The following is a 23,947-nucleotide window of genomic DNA, read 5'->3' as shown; positions in this document are numbered from 1 at the left end:
GAGTGGTGGGATACTGGAACAGGCTGCCCAGAGAGGTTGTGGATGCCCCGTCCCTGGAGGTGTTCAAGGCCAGGTCGGATGGGGCCCTGGGCAGCCTGGTTAGTATTAGATGTGATGCAGATGGGATTGACGCATCTGTTTTGCAGCCTCCAGTGGAGCTGTGTGTGTCGTGGGCACCCCATGCCCGCATCAGCGTGGGTAGGGTGTGGCCTTCCTGCGGACTGGGGGTTTGGTCTTTGGAGGCTGGCACTCGGGAGACCCCGTTTCTTCTTTTATGGGTGGCAGCAGTCCAGGTCGGGTGATGGAAGACTCCTCAGGCAGCCTGGACTCCCCACGAAGTGGTGATGCTGCCATCTGCCCCAGTGCATCCTGCACTGTCCTGATCTTCCTTGCCCTCTGCCTGAGAAGTTTCACCGAGTCACAAGTCAGTGGGAGCCTGGATGGTCGGCCTTGAGGCTCTGTAGACTCAGCCCTTGTGGAAGATCTTCTTGAGTCGCTTCTGAAAGGTGTTGCTGGCCTCAAGGTGATCTGAGGGGGTGCGGCCTTGGCTGTCTGCAATTTTTGCACCGCATCCTCACGATGGGCTTTTCCTGCTTCCTGCACTTCATCAAGGAAGCTCACGTGTTTGGTTCCCAGTGTTCGGCGCTGGTCTTGTTTGCTTGATGGTACTGCCTCCCCCTGCAGCTCGCAGGTCACCGGCTGCTCTTGGGCTTCAGACGCCCTCCGGATGGGTGGCAGCGGACTGAAAGGGCAGAGCGGGAGGGGTCCGCGTGAGTGGCTGATGGCTTTGGGGCCGCATGCTGCAAGCCTGAGCCAGGAGCCTTGGCTGCAACGCAGCCCTCCCCACAGACAGCTCAGCGGCTGCCCCGTGACTCTCCTGGGATGCGGAGAGGGGGGCTCCTGGCGTCCCCATCCCAGCACGGTGGGTGCTGCGTTCAGCACTGTTGGGCGGCCACCAACAGTGACCCTTTGGGGCTAGGGAACGGGCTCTCGCTGTGTCACCCCCATGCACATCCCAGCCCAGAGCCTCCAGCCTCACCTGGCCTTGGAGCTCTCCTTCAGCAGTGAGCTCCTTATCCTTCTGAGGTGTCCTCCATCAACGCTGTCTGAGCTCAAGCGTTTGATGAAGGTTGGACGGTCAGCAAATCTCACTGGAATGGAGAAGGCAGAGGAGATTCACCGTAAACCCTTTGGCTCACTCACAAGGGGCTCTCAGGCCTGTTCCCAGAACATCTGAGAGGGACGCTCTGCTCCCCCCACTGCTGACATCTGCACCGCCTTCGTACCCTTCCTGACACCATCCCTGGCCCCACTCCTCCTCTCTGCAATTCAGCTCTGTTTTGGGACTGCATTAGTGACGTTGGCTTTGGGAAAGAGGAGCTGGGTGGTGACGATGAGGTGGCAGAGTGACTTTTGGGGACCGTATCCTTCCACTGGGGGAGGGCAGGGCCTAAGATCCGCACATCCTCCTGCCATAGCCAGGGATGGGGGCACGTCACGCTCAGCGCCTTAGTTTGGGAGAGGCCAACAATTCCTTAGTTTGGGAAGAGGCCGTGCTGAGCTGGCGTGAAGCTTTGACACAAGTCAGAGCCCTTGGCTGATGTTCAGCAGGGGATTTCCCATCTCAAGTATGCTGCCCGTGCCGCGGAAAGGAGCTGGCAGCTGCTTTACCTTTCTTGCCCTGGACGAGAGGTGGCAAAGTCTCTTCTTTCTTTGGTTTCTCCGGACCAGGGAGGCTTCGTGAGGACCTGCGTCTTATTGCGGGCGGTGGCTTGGGAACAAACTCCATTTGAAACCTGTACGTGACGAGAAGACAGCAACCGGTGTGACGCAGCGCTCCAGCAATCCTTGTTGCTCTCTGGTTGTCTGCTCCCAGGCACATTTTCATGCTGCATGAAGCACATGACTTTCTAAAGTCTTCAGCAGCATCAGTCGGGATAAGTGAGGGGGAAATAGTTTCAAAAGGCAGGAGGGAAGATTTAGATTGGATATAAGGAAGAAGGTTTTGACAGAAGGGTGGCAGGCACCGGAACATCTTGCCCAGAGAGGTGGTGGGTGCCCGGATGGGCATTCAAGGTCGGGCTGGACCGGGCTCGGAGCAACCTCATCTGGCGGTAGGTGTGCCTGTTCCCTGCAGGGGAGTGGGACTAGGTGCCCTTTCGGGGTTCCTTCCAGCTGAAATCCTTCCATGACTGTAGGACATATGCTCATGGGCAGGACAGTCGTGGACACAAGGAGCAAGCGTGATGGAATGAGAGCTGAGCAGCTGCATCAAGCAGCAGCTACAGCCACCAACATACTCACTTGGGAAAGACGACAAGGCAGCCAGAGAGCGCCAGGGAGGCCACCGGTGCCATCCGGGACACCACCGTGTCCAGCAGCCAGGGGGCCTGCAGGGGAGAAAGGGGGAGGATGTGGGATGTCCTCGTCACGGCTGAGGTCCTGGGGACACGAGGAGCCCAAGGCGGGGAGAGCTGACAGCAGCACAGCACTTGTACGGCCTGAGCAGCTGGCCAGATCCTGGTGGGCCGTGTGCGGGCACAGCAGGTGTCACAGCTCTGCCTGGGTCATGGAGAAACTACAGCTCACCTTGAAAGCAGCTCTTCTGAATTTCTCTTTCCCTGACAGCTTCTCGAGGAAGTCGTAGTAGAATTTCATTTGGAAGGTCAGTCCGTCAATGAGGAGCACGCCGATGTCCTTGAGGACAACGGCAACGTTCTCCCCATTCTGCAGGCAGCCGGAGAGCAGGGACACGGTGCTTTGAATGCAAGTCCGGAGTGTCTGCCAGCTCAGAGAAGCAGCTGCGGCCACCTTGCTGTATTTCAGCGGCTCCACCTTCCTATGGACTGAAAAATGCGAGGGACGGAGTTGATGATACGGGTGGTTTTCCACAGGTTCTTCCCTAGAAGTGCTTCTGGTGGACATCAGCCAGAACGGCCCCATATTTGGACGGGCTGCTCAGAGGGAGAGGTTTGCTTTTGAGAATGGAGGTGGTGGCCGTTTGCCCTGTCCATGAAGCCAGCAAAAGTTTAATCCCCCCTCCTACCTGGCAGGGACTCCCTGTGGGCCTTGAGGTGGTGCGTGGCTATGAGGTTTGTAGCCAGGTGAAACACGGGCCACTGCAGAGTCACCGTCCCGTCCTCAGTCCGGATGTCTTTGGAGATGGTGTCAAAGAAGCCAAAGGTGGGAATCCAGACCCCCTGCAAGTGGGAGAGAAAGGAAGGGCGGAAGGGTTATGGGACGGCTGGAGGAAGAGCCGAAGGGGTCCAAGGTAGGGACAGCCCTCTGCCGCTGTTCAGAGGCACAAGCCAGGGCATCGGGAATGGCTTTGGGAAGGGGCTGCGCAGTCCTCTCCTTCCCCTCGCCCTCCCAAATGCAGCACAGCAGGCAGGGCAGAAGCAGCCTCGTGGGATCCAGAGGCTTCCAGAGACAGGCATCAGCCCTGAGATAGACAGTGCCCGGCACAAGTGATCGTGCAGGAGTTGCAGGAAGCCCGTGGGATGCCCAGGAGAGAAATGTGGGGGCAGTTTCCTGCTTTCTGTGGAGGGGGAGACTCAGAGGAAGTCCAGGCTGAGCTGGATGGGGAGAGGAGGAACCCGACAGCCAACACACCTTCTGCAGCAGCAGCTGCTCCCGTACGTAGGCGGCCACCGCATCCCAGACGGCAACTCGCTCTGGAGGGCAAAGGAAAAGCAGGTCACACTCTGCATCTGCCGCTTCCCAGCACCGCTACCGCTGCCAGGCAGGAGCGAGGTGGCAGATGGAAAGTGTCGTCTCGTGCCAAGGTTGGCTGTGGACCCGTGTACCTTCGGTGTCGGCGCGTGTCGGTCTGGAGGCACGCCTCGCTGCGGGGCCGACCTCGCTCATCCCGTTCCGCCTCGTGCCGGCGGCTTGCTCCTTGTTGGCGCCAGCCATGCCGGAGCTCATCCTTCAGATGCGTCTGCTCTCTGCCAGATGCTCCTTCAGGATGCAGGACCCACCAGCGTGCTCTGCCTACATACCCCTCCCGGGTGCCCGTGTCACAAACGTCGCCATGGTGACGCGATGACAGCGTGGCCGGTGCTGGCCGCTGCCCATTGTGATGCTGGCACCAGCAGCCTGCTGCCCGCCCCGGGTGGGAGCGCTGACCGCTCACTGTTTTCTCTCTCTCCTTTTCTTTGCTCTCAGTGTAGTATTACTTGTTTTCCTTTAGTGGCCGTTGCCTGAAGTGATGTTCAAGAAGGAGATACGGAAACAAGTACTGTTCCAAAGTACTCTACCCGTAACGCTGATGACCTGTGGTCAGAAAGTTGCTTAGTTTTGCCTGGAAGTCGTTGATTCCTTGTTAGAACGCTCCATAAATTAGCCGGCATTGATCCTCTGTGTCACAGTCATGACTCCATGGCTCCCGCGACCCTGCCGGGCAGGGAGTGCTTTGTTTGGGGGATCCCAGAGATTTGCTTTCCTCACAGCCTTCCAAGCAGGATGAGACATTTCACATGGACATTGTGGGCAGGATCACCTGAAGGAAGGAAGAGGAACGAAGAGGGGATATCGGCTGAGTTAAGAAAGCGGGACGTTGGATTGGATGACATCAGATTTGTGAACAGAAAGTAGAACCCGGGATCGTAGGGGTTGGAAGGGACCAGCGGGGGTTCACCACGTTCACCACCCCTGCCAAAACAGGTTCCCAGCAGTAGGTTGCCAGCTATCACTTGTCTTTGTACAATTTCTGAGCGGACGTCACTCTGTGGTGTCTGTGGGAATGGAATGTTGTTTCTGCATTAGATACTAAAAAGGGCAACTGGTTTGTAGAAGAACTTTCCTCCTTCCGAGCTTATCTCTATGCAAGGGAGGTCAAGCAGATATCCAGAAACAATAACCAAGTGTGGAGTGAGGGTCAGACGTTAATTAATTAATTAGAAGTTTACACTTAGCCAGCAGAGATCTATGTTTGTCCAGTGTTTGTATGTTTAGTGAAGCGTTGAGAAGATTGGGAACCTAAAGTATTCAGCCAATGAGGAACTGGGGGAGAAAGAGAGAAGCATCGGGCAATAGGGAATAAAAGATGTAACGCTGTTTTCTGAGTGCTGTCCTGCTTGCAGGAGGCCCCTCCATTGCAATTGCAAATAAAATCTGCTTTATCAGAGATATCGTCCTGATAAAGTGTTTGGATATTTCCAACATACATCATTGAATAGCTTGGATTGGTAGGGACCTTAAAGCCCATCAAGTTCCAACCCCCGTGTCATTGTCCTTGCCTTGAGCATGGGGCATCCACAACTTCTCTGGGCAATCTGTTCCATTGCCTCACAACCTGATGTTAAGGACATTAGGAATTCCCTCCTAACATCTAATCTTATTTTCTCTTTTAGTGTGTAACCATTTTCCTTGGGCCTATCACTGTCAAAGATGTTTTTTTTTCTGTTGTTTTGTTTGTTTGTGTGTTTGTTTTGAGGCTGTAGGTGTGAAAGATGTTATGTAATGTCAATAAAACTGGAACAAAGAACTGAAGAGAAAGATCCAAATCACAGAAAATGTGCCAACGCACCTCTCAGTTTCTAAACTGCTTTGGGGCCTGGTTTCTCTCCTTATTGGAAATACCAGTCTTTGAGGAGATTTATTGTGTCACTGTTTTCCAGAACTGTGTTTGGAGGACACAAAAGCATTCAGGTGCTGGGACACAGGCAGCTGCTAGCCCTGCTTGGTCTCACCTCTGTATTTGATCTCCCACTCCCTGCAGGTGTTTCCAGCTCTCCTGAATAAATGACCATGGCTAAGGTCGTGTTTTCTGCAGGCAGTGTGGGCATGTGCCCTTCCCACTGCTCTCCAGATTTCCCCCTCCCTTTGCTCTTTGTTCTTTCAGATACCTCCCAGCTATCTGGTTACTCTAGGAGCTCCCATAAGTTGGAAACTTGGGCCATCTCAGAAGTCTAATGAATTCTTTACTCAACTTCTTATTTGTGTTTGTATGTACTTTCTCTGCCAAAAGTTCTTCTGGCACCGAAATTCCCCCTGGAAGGCAGACAGCTTGAACATGGCATCCAGCTGAGGAGAGTGTTTTACTGTTCATTCAATTGCATCGTGTTGATTCCCATTTGTTGGCAACAAGGAGGAATCCCTCTGTGCCCATGTGCAGTTGGTTCTCTGAGGAAGGCAAGTGGGAGTTGATGCAAAGAAAAGCAACACTGAGCTGCAAATTTCAGAGAAGACTGATGTGAGGAAAAGGGATGAAAATCCCACGGGGCCAATGTGAGCAGTAATGGGCTTGGGAGGCTGAGGAGAAAGTCTGTCCACACAGTGAAAGAGCAAACCTCATTAGGAGACGCCTTGGATGATTACTGTCTACAAAGTGCTGCCTTAATTTGCTTTTAATACTGGAGAAAATATAAATAAATAAAGAGACTCGTTAAATGTACCTTAGGGTCCTCCTCTTTAAGTGCACTCCTGATAGCTCTCCAGTTAGCTGTACAGGTTCTGAAGACTTGAGGAAGATGTCAGGAAGGCACAAAGCACTTGAGGGCTCTCGGGGTTGTACTGGTCTCCTTGGGGTGTTTGGTGCTGAGTCCATCATCCTCCAGTGCTGAGAGAAGACTGCACAAAGTGCTCAGGAAGATAAAGTTGGAAGGAAGTTTCTGGGAGTATGAATGGGCCCCGCTGAGAGCCATTGCCAACACGGCCCCCAGGGACTTGTTAGAGCAGATCATTGGAAGCCATGATTACAGGGAGACAAAGGCGCTGTGCTGGTGGCTGTGATGCTGAGAACAGCATCCTTTGCCTTATGGAGCAGCAAGGTCAAACCCTGATGCCCAGACCTTTGGAAGGGAGATCCTGTCCCTTATGCAGGATCGAGACTATTCCTGGAGCAGTGGGAGCCTTTGCATGGGGCACAAGGAGGCCATGAGACCCCAGTGCCACGAGGACAGTGTGTCCCCTCACGGTTCTCTGTACCACAGACACCATCCACGGCCTGCTGGACAAAGACCTTGGCTCCGTCAGGGCCTTCCAGCGTTGCCAGCCCCTCAGCCATCTCCACCACGTGCTGTCCTACACTGTCCCATGCAGTCTGCACCCGTTTCCCTGCAGGACGTCGGCACCAAGCCTGCTTCCCACCACAGCATCTCCCTGCCTGGACTGCTGCCCCTGACCTCAGTGGCTGTTCTTTGGAACACACAGCTGTGGGCTGATCACAGAGTGACTCCGGGTGACCTCAGGCATCACAGCACTGCCCTCAGATCCCACATCCATATTCCCACAGCCCAGTCCCAAATCTCACATTCCGAGCCCACAGTCAACATCCCAACCCCGCATCCTACAGCCCACATCCCAATCCCAGTTCCAAATCTCATTCCCAGACCCTCATCCCAAGCCCATCACCCACCTGTCAATCTCAATCCCTCATCCCAATCGCAATCCCACATCCCCGATCCCAATTCCGATCCCAATCCCATCCCCTATGGCAATACAGAGCACCCCGAGGCCCCGCCCCCACAGCCGCTCCGCCCCGCCCCCGGCCTCTCACTGGTCGGCGACACTTCCGGTCCGTTCGCGCCTCTCATTGGTCGGCGGCAGTTCCGGCCCGCCTCCGGTCTCGGATTGGTCGGCGGCAGCGCCGCCGGCTCCGATTGGCTGAGGCGCCGAGCGCGGGAGCGGCCGTTGCCTCCGGCTCGGAGCCCGCCGTCTTTCCTCTCCGACGCCGCCGGTCCCGCAGGCGCAGGCGCAGGCGCTGCGCGCCGGAGCTGTGCGGGCAGCACCGAGACGGAGCCGCGGCACGACGGGAGCGGTGCTGAGGAAAGCGGCACAAGCCGGAGGTGTGCGGGAGAACGGCTTGGGCCGGGGCCGGGGAGAGGAACCGTGCGCGGGATGCGGGGCTTTGGGACGGCTGAAGGACTCGGGGCCCAACCGCCGCAGCGCTGCTGCCCGCATCCGGGCCGTGCCCCCCCGAGGCCTCCGGCGCTGCTCCCGGTGCCCCCCGGGGCTGAGGTGAGCTGTGGGTCCGGGGGGCGGTGGGGGAGATCCGGGGGGATGTGGGAGTTTAGGGGCTGTTTTGGCTACAGGGGGGCTGTGGGGTAATATGGGGTTTGGGGGGGTATGGGGTAATGTGGGGGAATATCGGGGATGTGGGGGAGTGTCGGGGGATGTGAGGGTATAGGTACTGTGTGGGGAATATGGGGTTGGGGGGCTATCAGGAGGGATGTGGGGCTATGAGGCGCTTTAGGGGGGCTGTAGAGGGATATAGGGCTGCGTGGGTGATAGGAGGGTATGGGGCTCTAGGGCTTCGGGGGCCTTAGGGGTGGATATAGGGGTTCGTGGGGCTATAGGGTGCTTTATTGTGGCTACAGGGAGATTTGGGGCAATAGCAAGCTGTGGGGACTCTAGAAGTAGTATGGGGGATATGGGAGAAAAGGGGGCTATGTGGGGGATAGAGGGGGATATGGGGCTATAAGGCACTGGGGGGGCTTTAGGGGGTGTTTTAGGGCTATAGAGAGATATAGGGTGCTATGGGAGCTGGGGGGGCGTGGGACTGTCGGTGGCTATTTGGGGAGCTATACAGTTGTAAGGGAAGATCATAAGGGGATATGCATGGGCTATCAAAGTGTTACGGGGGATATGGGAGTATAGGGGGCTTTATTGTGGCTATAGGGTGTTATGGGGCTATAGGAAAATGTGGGGGGACTATAGACGGGTTATAAGGGGATATGGGAGGGTTATAAAAGACTGGGGGGCTCTTGGGGGAATCTATAAGGGGAAGTGGGATGGCTATAGGAGAGTTCTTATGGGATATGGGACTACAAGGGGGTGTATGGGGGATATGGTTCTCTAAGGGGCTGTGTGGGGCCATAGGGTGATAGGGGGCTCTAGGGTGGGCTCTACGGGCTGTGGGGCTAGAAGGCTCCCCCCTTCCTTTCATAGAATCACCAAGGTTGGAAAAGACCTAAAAGATCATCCAGTCCAACCGTTCACCCACTACCAATAGCTCCTACTAAACCATGTCCCTCAACACAACATCCAGTCTTTGCTTGAACACCCCAGGGTCGGTGACACCTCCATGGGCTGTCCATTCCAGTGCCTGATCACCCCTTCTGAAAAGTAATACTTCCTAATGTCCAGCTTGAATCTCCCCTGCCGTAGCTTGAAACCATTCCCTCTGGTCCTATCACTAATGACACGAGAGAAGAGGCCGACCCCCAGCTCACTACAACCTCCCTTCAGGAAGTTATAGACCTTTAAAGGGTTAATGGGACTATAGGGGTTTGTGGTGGGCAATGGGAGGGTCTATAGGATGATAGGGGGCTGGGGAGGGTCTATAGAGAGGGTTATTATGCTATGGGAAGTTTTGGGGGGACGTAGAGGGGCTGAGGGGGGCAGTGGGGGAATATAGGGAGATATGGGCCTATAGGAGGTGTATGGCAGATGTGGTTCCATAAGTGGCTGTGTGGGGCCATAGGGTGATGGTAGGCTATAAGGGGACGTTGGGCTAGAAGGCTCACCCTCCTCTCCCACCCTATAACCTATCCATAGGTTTAACCTATCCATAGCAGGGTGGCTGAAATGCCAGTCGTGAAACTTAAATCAGAACTGAAGTTTGATTGGAATAGAATAGCACTGTTTTGTGGTCTTAAATCTGACACGTGTTTTCTCCTTGGGCTTCAGGTACAGATATAGTTTCATAATGGCTTTGGAGAAGGTTTCACTATCCAGTCTCCTGATCAGGAAGAAAGAAGAAGGTTTTTGGAGGACTTAATCACGAGTGGAGCTGCTGCTGAACCTCCACTTCCAAGAAGCAGGCAGGTGAGGACGTTGTGCATCTCAGCCTTTCCTCACTGCAAGGTACCAGCGACTCAGTCTGTGCTGTGTGGTGATTTTCCATCAGCACTTCTGCTTGTGCCTGAGCACCAGGCATCCAGGCATCTGTATTTCCTCCCTCAGACCTCCCTTACCAGCTCCACAGCCCCCCTAGGATCTTGTTCCCCTTCCAGCTGGCTCTGAAGAGCCCTTCCATTTTTGAGAAGGCTGCCGGTTTAGTTCAGCATCTCCTGATGTGTCACAGAGATTCAGGGCGTTCAAGAAGACGCTTCTTTAAAGTGCTTAAGATGGTGAATTCTGCCAGACAGAGCGCTTGTCTAATCAACCCTCTTAACCGCAAGGTTTCTTCTGTAGGTCCCGATGATGGCACAGGCATTAAACAGCACAGAGCTCGTCGCTGGGGAGAGGCTGTGCGTTGTGTATGAAGGGAGAGATGGAGGAGGGGTTTGAACAGCGTTGTGCAGGAATGGAAAGCTGGTAAGAGAAACGGTGTGTGTTCTGAGAGCAAGGGCTGTACAGCTCATCTCTGTGTTCTAACAGGAAATGCACGGCAGAGCTCTCTGCTCTCTGTTCTTTCTTGCAAGGTTACTGCCCTTCAAAGTGCTCTGTGGATTGGCATCACGATGACAACCCAAGGATGGCAGCAGGAGATGCAGCACAGCCCTCTCCAGCAGCAACGTGCATTGATTCATCTTGCTAATTCTCAAAGGAGAAGGTGTGTGTAGCTTCCAAAGTTGGTGGCAAGATAGCATCTTGTGAAGGCTTTGGGGCTCTTCCTCTTCCGCATCCTAAGGCAGTGAAGGAGTTCCCTTGCTGTGTGGGAATGGTTCCTGTGCAAGGGCACGGTCGTCAGCCTGTAACAGATACTGAAGGTGATGGTTTTGTGTCTGCAATTATGGAGTTGGCCTTGTAGTGGCAGTTGCACCCACTAACATGCAGCTCTTTCTGACACAGGCAGCTGAATGGGCAGCGGTACTGCAGCTTCTCTGGCAGTCTTGCAGCTACGTCAGGAAGTAGCAGATGTGGATTTGAAAGAAGAACTCCGTTCCTGGGACGTTCCCCTGTTCTTCCCCTAGCCGTCCCCTTGCCCCAGCCCAGATTCCCCTTGCATTCCTGTAGGTGTTCCTTCCATCCCCCATGGCTGCCCCTTGCTTTCCCCAAGATAACCCATTACCTTTCCTTTACAGCCCACCCATAATTCCCTCAGAGCCCCGACACCTCCCTCCTCCCTCAATACTTTCCCTGCAAGATCCCAGTAGCCCAGCACAGACCCCATTTCCTCTTAATGACCTCCTCAGACTAGGAACTTCTCCACTACAGCTGGCCAAAAACCTCACAGACCTCCATAGCCCCCAGCAGCACCCCATATTCCCCACTAGACTCCAGCAGACCCCCATTATTTCCTCCCTCAGATCTCCCTTATCGCCTCCAGGGCTCCTTAGCAACGTCAGAGACCTCCACAGTCCTTGACAGGACCCCTGCCACTATTCCAGGACCCCAATAGCCCACCTGGGCCCCTCCTCACCCCCTTCTCCCTCCAGAACCCATACAACCAAATAATACTGGGGCAGGGGCAGCTGCTGCTGGAGAGGAATGTGGAGCTGCAGCACTTCCTGCACAACACAGATGTGGGTGAAAGTGATGTGGGAGCACTGGGGATATGGGCCACAGGCTGCAGGAGCAGAGTGCTGCGCAGGAGAAGGCAACGTGTGAGGTAAAGGTGGGACTTGTGGGTGTGGGAACGTGGGGTGGCATGGGGATGTAGAGGGTCTGGGGTCATGTGGGGAGGGGTTTGGGGTGAGAATGGGGGATGTGGGGTGGTGCTGGAATGCATTTTTTGATTTCTTCCTGAGAGGGGATTGGGGTTCCCTGTGGCCCAAAGGTGGGGCCCTGATCCATAACCCCACATGACCCCAAAACCCCATAGAGCTCGGCATGACCGCAAGGCTCCACATGACCCATATCCCTGTGAGCACTACAACCCCGGATGAGGCTGTGGACAGTGATGGGTCTGTTCTGGGGTCGTTCAGGGGACGCTACAGGGTGGCTCTGGGGTCGCTGTACATCAGCTGCCTATAACATCTGCTGACCCCCGGCTTGCCCCCATCTTGCTGGGCAAGCTGGGAGTCCGGGGGGCTATGGAAGAGGTTCCATGATCAGAGCAGATTCACCACCAGCTCTGTGTGCGGGAACATCAACCCCACTGAGCTGTGGCTGTGTCCCATAGCTGCCCCATTTCATAGCAGCCCCAGAGCCATCCTAGAGCAGCCCAGAACAGCCCCATCACTGCCCACGGCCCGTGGCCAGCAGCAGTTCCACCACCAGCGGTGTGTTGGGTAAAGGCAGCTCCTAGGTGTGGCTGTGCCCCATAGCTGCCCCAAAGTGCCCCTTTGGGGTCCTCCCATCCGTGTCCTTTGTCTGTCCCACAGCTTTGTAGGGCTTCCCCCATCCCTGCAGATCCCCCCAAGTGCCCATGGGCTGTGCAAGAAACGCTCTCATCACTGCTCTTCCATCAGGCACAGCTCTCCCTGCAGCAGCAAAGCTCATCTGTTATTGCTATGGCTTCTCTGCACTCTCCCTCCTTGTGGTGAGGGAGAAAAGGCGCAGCTGCTCACTGAGCTCCTTCTGCTCCTGTAGCTCTCCTCCCTTGGCAGTCCCTGCTCTCCTGTTCCCTCTTGGCTGGGGACTGCAGGCTCACAGTCTAGGCCACGCATCCGCTCTGCTGTTTCTCTAGGTGAGGTCTGTGGCCAACCTGGTCCTTTTGGTGTGATTGTTTTCTTTCCTATGCAGACAGGCAGGCAGGATTTCTGACAGCTGTTGCCATTGCTGTGTCTCATGCTCTGTCCTGCACCTGTGCCTTCCCCTCGTGTGCAGTCTCCACCTTCCTTTGGTCCGAACATCCTGGTCCTGCTGTGCTCTGCTCAGCATCTGTCTGCTGAACAACAGCACAGCTCTCACTCTGATCCTACTTATCCTGCTATCCGTGCAGATGTTAGAATGTTTCCTGACCGTAACAGCTCAGCACAGCCGTGCTGACCACAGCAGGGTGCAGCTTCTTGTTGCAGAGTCCCGTAGCGGTGGGTGACCGTGCAAAAGGGGAATCCCACCGCTGCTGTTCTCCATCCTTCTCCTTCTGCACCACCATGCATTCCTTCCTCCTCGTGCTGCGCTGCCATCAGAGCTCTTTGTCCATTTCTCGGGGTCTTTGCAGCAATTGCTCCAAGACCTGATGTTGGAGCCATTTCTTTACCACTGTCCCTACTGCTCCAACGTCCCCAGTCTGGGACGCCTTTTTGTAAGGAGGTCTGCTGTTCCTTCTGCAGCTGACTTGGATTTCTTCTCCCACTGTCCCCATTAAGGAGTTGATTTCCTGCAGTCCATCCCAGCTCTATCCCTGGTTCAAGTCTCCTTCGTTGCCACGCAGCACCCAAGCTCCAGCCCCTTCCTTAGTCTCGGTGGGATCGCTTTGTCACCAAACCTTGTGACAGGTGTTTCCCTGCAGAAGCATTCATGTCCTCCTTCTGGCTCTTTTGGACAGTTCCCATCTCTCCAAACTGAGGGAAACGGCTGCAGCCCACCCCATGTCGCCTTTGGGGCAGCTCTGGGGCAGTCCCCCCCCAAGGAGAAGATGCCTTTTCCCCACACACAGATGGTTCTATGGCCACATGGGGTTAGCACAGGAGGTCGTGGGTCACAGGGGGGTCATGCAGGTCACAGAGTTATGGGGTGACGTAGGGTCAGATGGCACTGCACAGAGTTATGTGGTCATATGGGGTTCTGGGTCAGAGCAATGGGGTCAGAAGGGATGGTAGGGTCAGGTTGGGTGATAGGGAGTTACGGGTCTCAGAGTGTTATATGGTGGGGGTGAGGTGGGGGCAGGGATCCCAGAGTTCTGGGGCCACATGGCAGTGGGTCGCAGCGTGATGGGGGCAGGCAGGGTCAGGGAGTCCCAGGGTCGTGTGGGGGTATGGTTCACACAGGGCTGTGGGTCACACGCTGCCATGGGGTCACGCACACACAGGGTTATGTGGTCATCTTGGGGTTTGGCTCATGTGGGGTCATGGATCGTGGCCCCACCTTTGGGCTACAGGGACTCCCAGTCCCATCTCAGGAAGAAATAAAGGCATTCCTACACCGCCCCACCTTTTTGCCTCAAACCACTCCTCACATCCCACCCTTCCCTCTATGTCCCATCTCAGGAAGAAATAAAGGCATTCCTACACCGCCCCACCTTTTTGCCTCAAACCACTCCTCACATCCCACCCTTCCCTCTATGTCCCCATAGCCCCATGAGCAAACCTCATTAGGAGATGCCTTGGATGAAGATGGACTGCAGAGTGCTGCCTTAATGTGCTATTAATGCCGGGGGAAATATAAATTAATAAATAGACTCATTAAATGTACTTTGGGCTCTTCCACTTTACATGCACTCCTGATAGCTCTCCAGCTATCTGTACAGGTTCTGAAGACTTGAGGAAGATGTCAGGAAGGCACAAAGCACTTGAGGGCTCTTGGGGTTGTACTGGTCTCCTTGGGGTGTTTGGTGCTGAGTCCATCATCCTCCAGTGCTGAGAGAAGACTGCACAAAGTGCTCAGGAAGATAAAGTTGGAAGGAAGTTTCTGGGAGTATGAATGGGCCCCGCTGAGAGCCATTGCCAACACGGCCCCCAGGGACTTGTTAGAGCAGATCATTGGAAGCCATGATTACAGGGAGACAAAGGCGCTGTGCTGGTGGCTGTGATGCTGAGAACAGCATCCTTTGCCTTATGGAGCAGCAAGGTCAAACCCTGATGCCCAGACCTTTGGAAGGGAGATCCTGTCCCTTATGCAGGATCGAGACTATTCCTGGGGCAGTGGGAGCCTTTGCATGGGGCACAAGGAGGCCACGAGAAGATCAGGGCACACAGAACACCAACAAAGAACACACCTCCATGCTGACAGCCCTCCCAGCTGGCAGCCAGCCCCTACGTGAGGGTAGGGAGGGCTGGAACCAGGCTCCACCCTTTGCCAGACAAGTGAATTGCTTCCACCTGTCCTCCACAGCAGAACAAGGCCTAATGAAGATCAAAGGCCAGTCGGCTGGGGGCAGCCTGCCAGGCCTGCTCTTCTTGGTGCTCTGCCTGGGCAGTTGGAGTGCTCCACGAGGCAGCTGTGGCAGCCTGGATGGTCTGCCTTGGGGCTGCGTGGAGCGGCTGCACTCAGGCCTTGAGGGAGATCCGGAATCTCTGGTGAAGCTGGCTGACTGGCTGGGGAAGCCTTCCGAGGCCTGAAGCCTCCTGGCCGGCCAGTTGGGCCAGGCCGAAAGCCGGCTGGCCGTTCAGGGGAGCACTGCCAGGCGAGAGGTGGCCGGCCGGCTGGCCCATGGAGCTCTGCATTTGCAGACCTCTCCAAGCCGGCCAAAGGGGCCCTGCCAGGCCAAAAGCCCGTAAGTTGTGATCCAGATAAGACAGAAGAGACTGTGCTGGATTTCCCTGGGCATCAAAGCACCGTGAGACGCTCTGATGCCCTCTCGCAATTCTTTCTCCCTCCACCAGCACAAGAGCTGGCGTCAAAAGGCGCAATGACACTGTCACAGGCGTTCTGGAGGTTTTTAAAGGGTAGGCCCCTGATAAGGCTTTATTGATGGTTTTGCCCCTCTACATTTCACTCTAGATCTCCTTGTTGGCCTGGAGAAGGGAAGGCAGCGGGGTGACCTCCTTGCAGCCTTCCAGTACATAAAGGGAGCCTACAAACAGGAGGGGAGTCAACTCTTTGATGGTGTAGCTAATGGCAGGCCAAGGGGAAGTGGTTTTGAGTTGAAGATTGGATGCCAGATTGGATTGTTCTTTCCAGAGAGAGTGGTGGGATACTGGAACAGGCTGCCCAGAGAGGTTGTGGATGCCCCGTCCCTGGAGGTGTTCAAGGCCAGGTCGGATGGGGCCCTGGGCAGCCTGGTTAGTATTAGATGTGATGCAGATGGGATTGACGCATCTGTTTTGCAGCCTCCAGTGGAGCTGTGTGTGTCGTGGGCACCCCATGCCCGCATCAGCGTGGGTAGGGTGTGGCCTTCCTGCGGACTGGGGGTTTGGTCTTTGGAGGCTGGCACTCGGGAGACCCCGTTTCTTCTTTTATGGGTGGCAGCAGTCCAGGTCGGGTGATGGAAGACTCCTCAGGCAGCCTGGACTCCCCACGAAGTGGTGATGCTGCCATCTGCCCCAGTGCATCCTGCACTGTCCTGATCTTCCTTGCCCTCTGCCTGAGAAGTTTCACCGAGTCACAAGTCAGTGGGAGCCTGGATGGTCGGCCTTGAGGCTCTGTAGACTCAGCCCTTGTGGAAGATCTTCTTGAGTCGCTTCTGAAAGGTGTTGCTGGCCTCAAGGTGATCTGAGGGGGTGCGGCCTTGGCTGTCTGCAATTTTTGCACCGCATCCTCACGATGGGCTTTTCCTGCTTCCTGCACTTCATCAAGGAAGCTCACGTGTTTGGTTCCCAGTGTTCGGCGCTGGTCTTGTTTGCTTGATGGTACTGCCTCCCCCTGCAGCTCGCAGGTCACCGGCTGCTCTTGGGCTTCAGACGCCCTCCGGATGGGTGGCAGCGGACTGAAAGGACAGAGCGGGAGGGGTCCGCGTGAGTGGCTGATGGCTTTGGGGCCGCATGCTGCAAGCCTGAGCCAGGAGCCTTGGCTGCAACGCAGCCCTCCCCACAGACAGCTCAGCGGCTGCCCCGTGACTCTCCTGGGATGCGGAGAGGGGGGCTCCTGGCGTCCCCATCCCAGCACGGTGGGTGCTGCGTTCAGCACTGTTGGGCGGCCACCAACAGTGACCCTTTGGGGCTAGGGAACGGGCTCTCGCTGTGTCACCCCCATGCACATCCCAGCCCAGAGCCTCCAGCCTCACCTGGCCTTGGAGCTCTCCTTCAGCAGTGAGCTCCTTATCCTTCTGAGGTGTCCTCCATCAACGCTGTCTGTGCTCAAGCGTTTGATGAAGGTTGGACGGTCAGCAAATCTCACTGGAATGGAGAAGGCAGAGGAGATTCACCGTAAACCCTTTGGCTCACTCACAAGGGGCTCTCAGGCCTGTTCCCAGAACATCTGAGAGGGACGCTCTGCTCCCCCCACTGCTGACATCTGCACCGCCTTCGTACCCTTCCTGACACCATCCCTGGCCCCACTCCTCCTCTCTGCAATTCAGCTCTGTTTTGGGACTGCATTAGTGACGTTGGCTTTGGGAAAGAGGAGCTGGGTGGTGACGATGAGGTGGCAGAGTGACTTTTGGGGACCGTATCCTTCCACTGGGGGAGGGCAGGGCCTAAGATCCGCACATCCTCCTGCCATAGCCAGGGATGGGGGCACGTCACGCTCAGCGCCTTAGTTTGGGAGAGGCCAACAATTCCTTAGTTTGGGAAGAGGCCGTGCTGAGCTGGCGTGAAGCTTTGACACAAGTCAGAGCCCTTGGCTGATGTTCAGCAGGGGATTTCCCATCTCAAGTATGCTGCCCGTGCCGCGGAAAGGAGCTGGCAGCTGCTTTACCTTTCTTGCCCTGGACGAGAGGTGGCAAAGTCTCTTCTTTCTTTGGTTTCTCCGGACCAGGGAGGCTTCGTGAGGACCTGCGTCTTATTGCGGGCGGTGGTTTGGGAACAAACTCCATTTGAAACCTGTACGTGACGAGAAGACAGCAACCGGTGTGACGCAGCGCTCCAGCAATCCTTGTTGCTCTCTGGTTGTCTGCTCCCAGGCACATTTTCATGCTGCATGAAGCACATGACTTTCTAAAGTCTTCAGCAGCATCAGTCGGGATAAGTGAGGGGGAAATAGTTTCAAAAGGCAGGAGGGAAGATTTAGATTGGATATAAGGAAGAAGGTTTTGACAGAAGGGTGGCAGGCACCGGAACATCTTGCCCAGAGAGGTGGTGGGTGCCCGGATGGGCATTCAAGGTCGGGCTGGACCGGGCTCGGAGCAACCTCATCTGGCGGTAGGTGTGCCTGTTCCCTGCAGGGGAGTGGGACTAGGTGCCCTTTCGGGGTTCCTTCCAGCTGAAATCCTTCCATGACTGTAGGACATATGCTCATGGGCAGGACAGTCGTGGACACAAGGAGCAAGCGTGATGGAATGAGAGCTGAGCAGCTGCATCAAGCAGCAGCTACAGCCACCAACATACTCACTTGGGAAAGACGACAAGGCAGCCAGAGAGCGCCAGGGAGGCCACCGGTGCCATCCGGGACACCACCGTGTCCAGCAGCCAGGGGGCCTGCAGGGGAGAAAGGGGGAGGATGTGGGATGTCCTCGTCACGGCTGAGGTCCTGGGGACACGAGGAGCCCAAGGCGGGGAGAGCTGACAGCAGCACAGCACTTGTACGGCCTGAGCAGCTGGCCAGATCCTGGTGGGCCGTGTGCGGGCACAGCAGGTGTCACAGCTCTGCCTGGGTCATGGAGAAACTACAGCTCACCTTGAAAGCAGCTCTTCTGAATTTCTCTTTCCCTGACAGCTTCTCGAGGAAGTCGTAGTAGAATTTCATTTGGAAGGTCAGTCCGTCAATGAGGAGCACGCCGATGTCCTTGAGGACAACGGCAACGTTCTCCCCATTCTGCAGGCAGCCGGAGAGCAGGGACACGGTGCTTTGAATGCAAGTCCGGAGTGTCTGCCAGCTCAGAGAAGCAGCTGCGGCCACCTTGCTGTATTTCAGCGGCTCCACCTTCCTATGGACTGAAAAATGCGAGGGACGGAGTTGATGATACGGGTGGTTTTCCACAGGTTCTTCCCTAGAAGTGCTTCTGGTGGACATCAGCCAGAACGGCCCCATATTTGGACGGGCTGCTCAGAGGGAGAGGTTTGCTTTTGAGAATGGAGGTGGTGGCCGTTTGCCCTGTCCATGAAGCCAGCAAAAGTTTAATCCCCCCTCCTACCTGGCAGGGACTCCCTGTGGGCCTTGAGGTGGTGCGTGGCTATGAGGTTTGTAGCCAGGTGAAACACGGGCCACTGCAGAGTCACCGTCCCGTCCTCAGTCCGGATGTCTTTGGAGATGGTGTCAAAGAAGCCAAAGGTGGGAATCCAGACCCCCTGCAAGTGGGAGAGAAAGGAAGGGCGGAAGGGTTATGGGACGGCTGGAGGAAGAGCCGAAGGGGTCCAAGGTAGGGACAGCCCTCTGCCGCTGTTCAGAGGCACAAGCCAGGGCATCGGGAATGGCTTTGGGAAGGGGCTGCGCAGTCCTCTCCTTCCCCTCGCCCTCCCAAATGCAGCACAGCAGGCAGGGCAGAAGCAGCCTCGTGGGATCCAGAGGCTTCCAGAGACAGGCATCAGCCCTGAGATAGACAGTGCCCGGCACAAGTGATCGTGCAGGAGTTGCAGGAAGCCCGTGGGATGCCCAGGAGAGAAATGTGGGGGCAGTTTCCTGCTTTCTGTGGAGGGGGAGACTCAGAGGAAGTCCAGGCTGAGCTGGATGGGGAGAGGAGGAACCCGACAGCCAACACACCTTCTGCAGCAGCAGCTGCTCCCGTACGTAGGCGGCCACCGCATCCCAGACGGCAACTCGCTCTGGAGGGCAAAGGAAAAGCAGGTCACACTCTGCATCTGCCGCTTCCCAGCACCGCTACCGCTGCCAGGCAGGAGCGAGGTGGCAGATGGAAAGTGTCGTCTCGTGCCAAGGTTGGCTGTGGACCCGTGTACCTTCGGTGTCGGCGCGTGTCGGTCTGGAGGCACGCCTCGCTGCGGGGCCGACCTCGCTCATCCCGTTCCGCCTCGTGCCGGCGGCTTGCTCCTTGTTGGCGCCAGCCATGCCGGAGCTCATCCTTCAGATGCGTCTGCTCTCTGCCAGATGCTCCTTCAGGATGCAGGACCCACCAGCGTGCTCTGCCTACATACCCCTCCCGGGTGCCCGTGTCACAAACGTCGCCATGGTGACGCGATGACAGCGTGGCCGGTGCTGGCCGCTGCCCATTGTGATGCTGGCACCAGCAGCCTGCTGCCCGCCCCGGGTGGGAGCGCTGACCGCTCACTGTTTTCTCTCTCTCCTTTTCTTTGCTCTCAGTGTAGTATTACTTGTTTTCCTTTAGTGGCCGTTGCCTGAAGTGATGTTCAAGAAGGAGATACGGAAACAAGTACTGTTCCAAAGTACTCTACCCGTAACGCTGATGACCTGTGGTCAGAAAGTTGCTTAGTTTTGCCTGGAAGTCGTTGATTCCTTGTTAGAACGCTCCATAAATTAGCCGGCATTGATCCTCTGTGTCACAGTCATGACTCCATGGCTCCCGCGACCCTGCCGGGCAGGGAGTGCTTTGTTTGGGGGATCCCAGAGATTTGCTTTCCTCACAGCCTTCCAAGCAGGATGAGACATTTCACATGGACATTGTGGGCAGGATCACCTGAAGGAAGGAAGAGGAACGAAGAGGGGATATCGGCTGAGTTAAGAAAGCGGGACGTTGGATTGGATGACATCAGATTTGTGAACAGAAAGTAGAACCCGGGATCGTAGGGGTTGGAAGGGACCAGCGGGGGTTCACCACGTTCACCACCCCTGCCAAAACAGGTTCCCAGCAGTAGGTTGCCAGCTATCACTTGTCTTTGTACAATTTCTGAGCGGACGTCACTCTGTGGTGTCTGTGGGAATGGAATGTTGTTTCTGCATTAGATACTAAAAAGGGCAACTGGTTTGTAGAAGAACTTTCCTCCTTCCGAGCTTATCTCTATGCAAGGGAGGTCAAGCAGATATCCAGAAACAATAACCAAGTGTGGAGTGAGGGTCAGACGTTAATTAATTAATTAGAAGTTTACACTTAGCCAGCAGAGATCTATGTTTGTCCAGTGTTTGTATGTTTAGTGAAGCGTTGAGAAGATTGGGAACCTAAAGTATTCAGCCAATGAGGAACTGGGGGAGAAAGAGAGAAGCATCGGGCAATAGGGAATAAAAGATGTAACGCTGTTTTCTGAGTGCTGTCCTGCTTGCAGGAGGCCCCTCCATTGCAATTGCAAATAAAATCTGCTTTATCAGAGATATCGTCCTGATAAAGTGTTTGGATATTTCCAACATACATCATTGAATAGCTTGGATTGGTAGGGACCTTAAAGCCCATCAAGTTCCAACCCCCGTGTCATTGTCCTTGCCTTGAGCATGGGGCATCCACAACTTCTCTGGGCAATCTGTTCCATTGCCTCACAACCTGATGTTAAGGACATTAGGAATTCCCTCCTAACATCTAATCTTATTTTCTCTTTTAGTGTGTAACCATTTTCCTTGGGCCTATCACTGTCAAAGATGTTTTTTTTTCTGTTGTTTTGTTTGTTTGTGTGTTTGTTTTGAGGCTGTAGGTGTGAAAGATGTTATGTAATGTCAATAAAACTGGAACAAAGAACTGAAGAGAAAGATCCAAATCACAGAAAATGTGCCAACACACCTCTCAGTTTCTAAACTGCTTTGGGGCCTGGTTTCTCTCCTTATTGGAAATACCAGTCTTTGAGGAGATTTATTGTGTCACTGTTTTCCAGAACTGTGTTTGGAGGACACAAAAGCATTCAGGTGCTGGGACACAGGCAGCTGCTAGCCCTGCTTGGTCTCACCTCTGTATTTGATCTCCCACTCCCTGCAGGTGTTTCCAGCTCTCCTGAATAAATGACCATGGCTAAGGTCGTGTTTTCTGCAGGCAGTGTGGGCATGTGCCCTTCCCACTGCTCTCCAGATTTCCCCCTCCCTTTGCTCTTTGTTCTTTCAGATACCTCCCAGCTATCTGGTTACTCTAGGAGCTCCCATAAGTTGGAAACTTGGGCCATCTCAGAAGTCTAATGAATTCTTTACTCAACTTCTTATTTGTGTTTGTATGTACTTTCTCTGCCAAAAGTTCTTCTGGCACCGAAATTCCCCCTGGAAGGCAGACAGCTTGAACATGGCATCCAGCTGAGGAGAGTGTTTTACTGTTCATTCAATTGCATCGTGTTGATTCCCATTTGTTGGCAACAAGGAGGAATCCCTCTGTGCCCATGTGCAGTTGGTTCTCTGAGGAAGGCAAGTGGGAGTTGATGCAAAGAAAAGCAACACTGAGCTGCAAATTTCAGAGAAGACTGATGTGAGGAAAAGGGATGAAAATCCCACGGGGCCAATGTGAGCAGTAATGGGCTTGGGAGGCTGAGGAGAAAGTCTGTCCACACAGTGAAAGAGCAAACCTCATTAGGAGACGCCTTGGATGATTACTGTCTACAAAGTGCTGCCTTAATTTGCTTTTAATACTGGAGAAAATATAAATAAATAAAGAGACTCGTTAAATGTACCTTAGGGTCCTCCTCTTTAAGTGCACTCCTGATAGCTCTCCAGTTAGCTGTACAGGTTCTGAAGACTTGAGGAAGATGTCAGGAAGGCACAAAGCACTTGAGGGCTCTCGGGGTTGTACTGGTCTCCTTGGGGTGTTTGGTGCTGAGTCCATCATCCTCCAGTGCTGAGAGAAGACTGCACAAAGTGCTCAGGAAGATAAAGTTGGAAGGAAGTTTCTGGGAGTATGAATGGGCCCCGCTGAGAGCCATTGCCAACACGGCCCCCAGGGACTTGTTAGAGCAGATCATTGGAAGCCATGATTACAGGGAGACAAAGGCGCTGTGCTGGTGGCTGTGATGCTGAGAACAGCATCCTTTGCCTTATGGAGCAGCAAGGTCAAACCCTGATGCCCAGACCTTTGGAAGGGAGATCCTGTCCCTTATGCAGGATCGAGACTATTCCTGGAGCAGTGGGAGCCTTTGCATGGGGCACAAGGAGGCCATGAGACCCCAGTGCCACGAGGACAGTGTGTCCCCTCACGGTTCTCTGTACCACAGACACCATCCACGGCCTGCTGGACAAAGACCTTGGCTCCGTCAGGGCCTTCCAGCGTTGCCAGCCCCTCAGCCATCTCCACCACGTGCTGTCCTACACTGTCCCATGCAGTCTGCACCCGTTTCCCTGCAGGACGTCGGCACCAAGCCTGCTTCCCACCACAGCATCTCCCTGCCTGGACTGCTGCCCCTGACCTCAGTGGCTGTTCTTTGGAACACACAGCTGTGGGCTGATCACAGAGTGACTCCGGGTGACCTCAGGCATCACAGCACTGCCCTCAGATCCCACATCCATATTCCCACAGCCCAGTCCCAAATCTCACATTCCGAGCCCACAGTCAACATCCCAACCCCGCATCCTACAGCCCACATCCCAATCCCAGTTCCAAATCTCATTCCCAGACCCTCATCCCAAGCCCATCACCCACCTGTCAATCTCAATCCCTCATCCCAATCGCAATCCCACATCCCCGATCCCAATTCCGATCCCAATCCCATCCCCTATGGCAATACAGAGCACCCCGAGGCCCCGCCCCCACAGCCGCTCCGCCCCGCCCCCGGCCTCTCACTGGTCGGCGACACTTCCGGTCCGTTCGCGCCTCTCATTGGTCGGCGGCAGTTCCGGCCCGCCTCCGGTCTCGGATTGGTCGGCGGCAGCGCCGCCGGCTCCGATTGGCTGAGGCGCCGAGCGCGGGAGCGGCCGTTGCCTCCGGCTCGGAGCCCGCCGTCTTTCCTCTCCGACGCCGCCGGTCCCGCAGGCGCAGGCGCAGGCGCTGCGCGCCGGAGCTGTGCGGGCAGCACCGAGACGGAGCCGCGGCACGACGGGAGCGGTGCTGAGGAAAGCGGCACAAGCCGGAGGTGTGCGGGAGAACGGCTTGGGCCGGGGCCGGGGAGAGGAACCGTGCGCGGGATGCGGGGCTTTGGGACGGCTGAAGGACTCGGGGCCCAACCGCCGCAGCGCTGCTGCCCGCATCCGGGCCGTGCCCCCCCGAGGCCTCCGGCGCTGCTCCCGGTGCCCCCCGGGGCTGAGGTGAGCTGTGGGTCCGGGGGGCGGTGGGGGAGATCCGGGGGGATGTGGGAGTTTAGGGGCTGTTTTGGCTACAGGGGGGCTGTGGGGTAATATGGGGTTTGGGGGGGTATGGGGTAATGTGGGGGAATATCGGGGATGTGGGGGAGTGTCGGGGGATGTGAGGGTATAGGTACTGTGTGGGGAATATGGGGTTGGGGGGCTATCAGGAGGGATGTGGGGCTATGAGGCGCTTTAGGGGGGCTGTAGAGGGATATAGGGCTGCGTGGGTGATAGGAGGGTATGGGGCTCTAGGGCTTCGGGGGCCTTAGGGGTGGATATAGGGGTTCGTGGGGCTATAGGGTGCTTTATTGTGGCTACAGGGAGA

The 23,947-nt window shown here is 55.6% G+C and overlaps 2 protein-coding genes, 1 long non-coding RNA gene and 1 pseudogene across 3 annotated transcripts; 2 read left to right on the top strand and 2 right to left on the bottom strand.

The window, feature by feature from the left end:
• Positions 1 to 189: 189 nt before the first annotated feature.
• On the bottom strand, positions 190 to 4,011 carry LOC149911796 (uncharacterized). The gene is made up of 8 exons (XM_090133310.1): positions 3,807 to 4,011; positions 3,613 to 3,674; positions 3,047 to 3,200; positions 2,590 to 2,846; positions 2,305 to 2,390; positions 1,672 to 1,796; positions 1,040 to 1,151; positions 190 to 742 (listed from the first exon to the last, which is right to left on the bottom strand). The coding sequence occupies exons 1-8, from the start codon at positions 3,925 to 3,927 to the stop codon at positions 190 to 192; spliced, it is 1,470 nt and encodes a 489-aa protein (XP_089989436.1). The 5' UTR covers positions 3,928 to 4,011.
• A 6,080-nt stretch (positions 4,012 to 10,091) lies between these two features.
• LOC149911795 (uncharacterized) lies at positions 10,092 to 14,189 on the top strand. The gene is made up of 2 exons (XR_016462851.1): positions 10,092 to 11,500; positions 14,072 to 14,189. It is a non-coding gene; the product is annotated as an uncharacterized LOC149911795 (long non-coding RNA).
• A 1,621-nt stretch (positions 14,190 to 15,810) lies between these two features.
• Positions 15,811 to 18,952, bottom strand: LOC149911794 (uncharacterized). Its single transcript, XM_090133303.1, has 3 exons — positions 17,293 to 18,952; positions 16,661 to 16,772; positions 15,811 to 16,363 (listed from the first exon to the last, which is right to left on the bottom strand). The coding sequence occupies exons 1-3, from the start codon at positions 17,690 to 17,692 to the stop codon at positions 15,811 to 15,813; spliced, it is 1,065 nt and encodes a 354-aa protein (XP_089989429.1). The 5' UTR covers positions 17,693 to 18,952.
• On the top strand, positions 18,857 to 22,018 carry LOC149911793 (uncharacterized; annotated as a pseudogene).
• The last annotated feature ends 1,929 nt before the right edge of the window (positions 22,019 to 23,947 follow it).

Source organism: Phasianus colchicus, unplaced genomic scaffold, assembly GCF_987193195.1.
Source record: "Phasianus colchicus unplaced genomic scaffold, bPhaCol1.hap1.1 HAP1_SCAFFOLD_57, whole genome shotgun sequence".
NCBI classification, from domain to species: Eukaryota; Metazoa; Chordata; class Aves; order Galliformes; family Phasianidae; genus Phasianus; species Phasianus colchicus.
This window is presented reverse-complemented; position numbering and strand designations above follow the sequence as displayed.

What these genes read in the sequence shown, in the direction of transcription:
- LOC149911794 (XM_090133303.1), bottom strand. Translation starts at nt 17,692, where the DNA reads ATGCCCATCCGGGCACCCACCACCTCTCTGGGCAAGATGTTCCGGTGC. An exon ending in TCTCGTCCAGGGCAAGAAAG is followed by an intron (nt 16,773 to 17,292) that starts GTAAAGCAGCTG and finishes TCTCCATTCCAG; the next exon opens with TGAGATTTGCTGACCGTCCA. An exon ending in AAGGAGAGCTCCAAGGCCAG is followed by an intron (nt 16,364 to 16,660) that starts GTGAGGCTGGAG and finishes CTGTCCTTTCAG; the next exon opens with TCCGCTGCCACCCATCCGGA.
- LOC149911796 (XM_090133310.1), bottom strand. Translation starts at nt 3,927, where the DNA reads ATGAGCTCCGGCATGGCTGGCGCCAACAAGGAGCAAGCCGCCGGCACG. An exon ending in CCACAGGGAGTCCCTGCCAG is followed by an intron (nt 2,847 to 3,046) that starts GTAGGAGGGGGG and finishes CGCATTTTTCAG; the next exon opens with TCCATAGGAAGGTGGAGCCG. An exon ending in AAGGAGAGCTCCAAGGCCAG is followed by an intron (nt 743 to 1,039) that starts GTGAGGCTGGAG and finishes CTGCCCTTTCAG; the next exon opens with TCCGCTGCCACCCATCCGGA.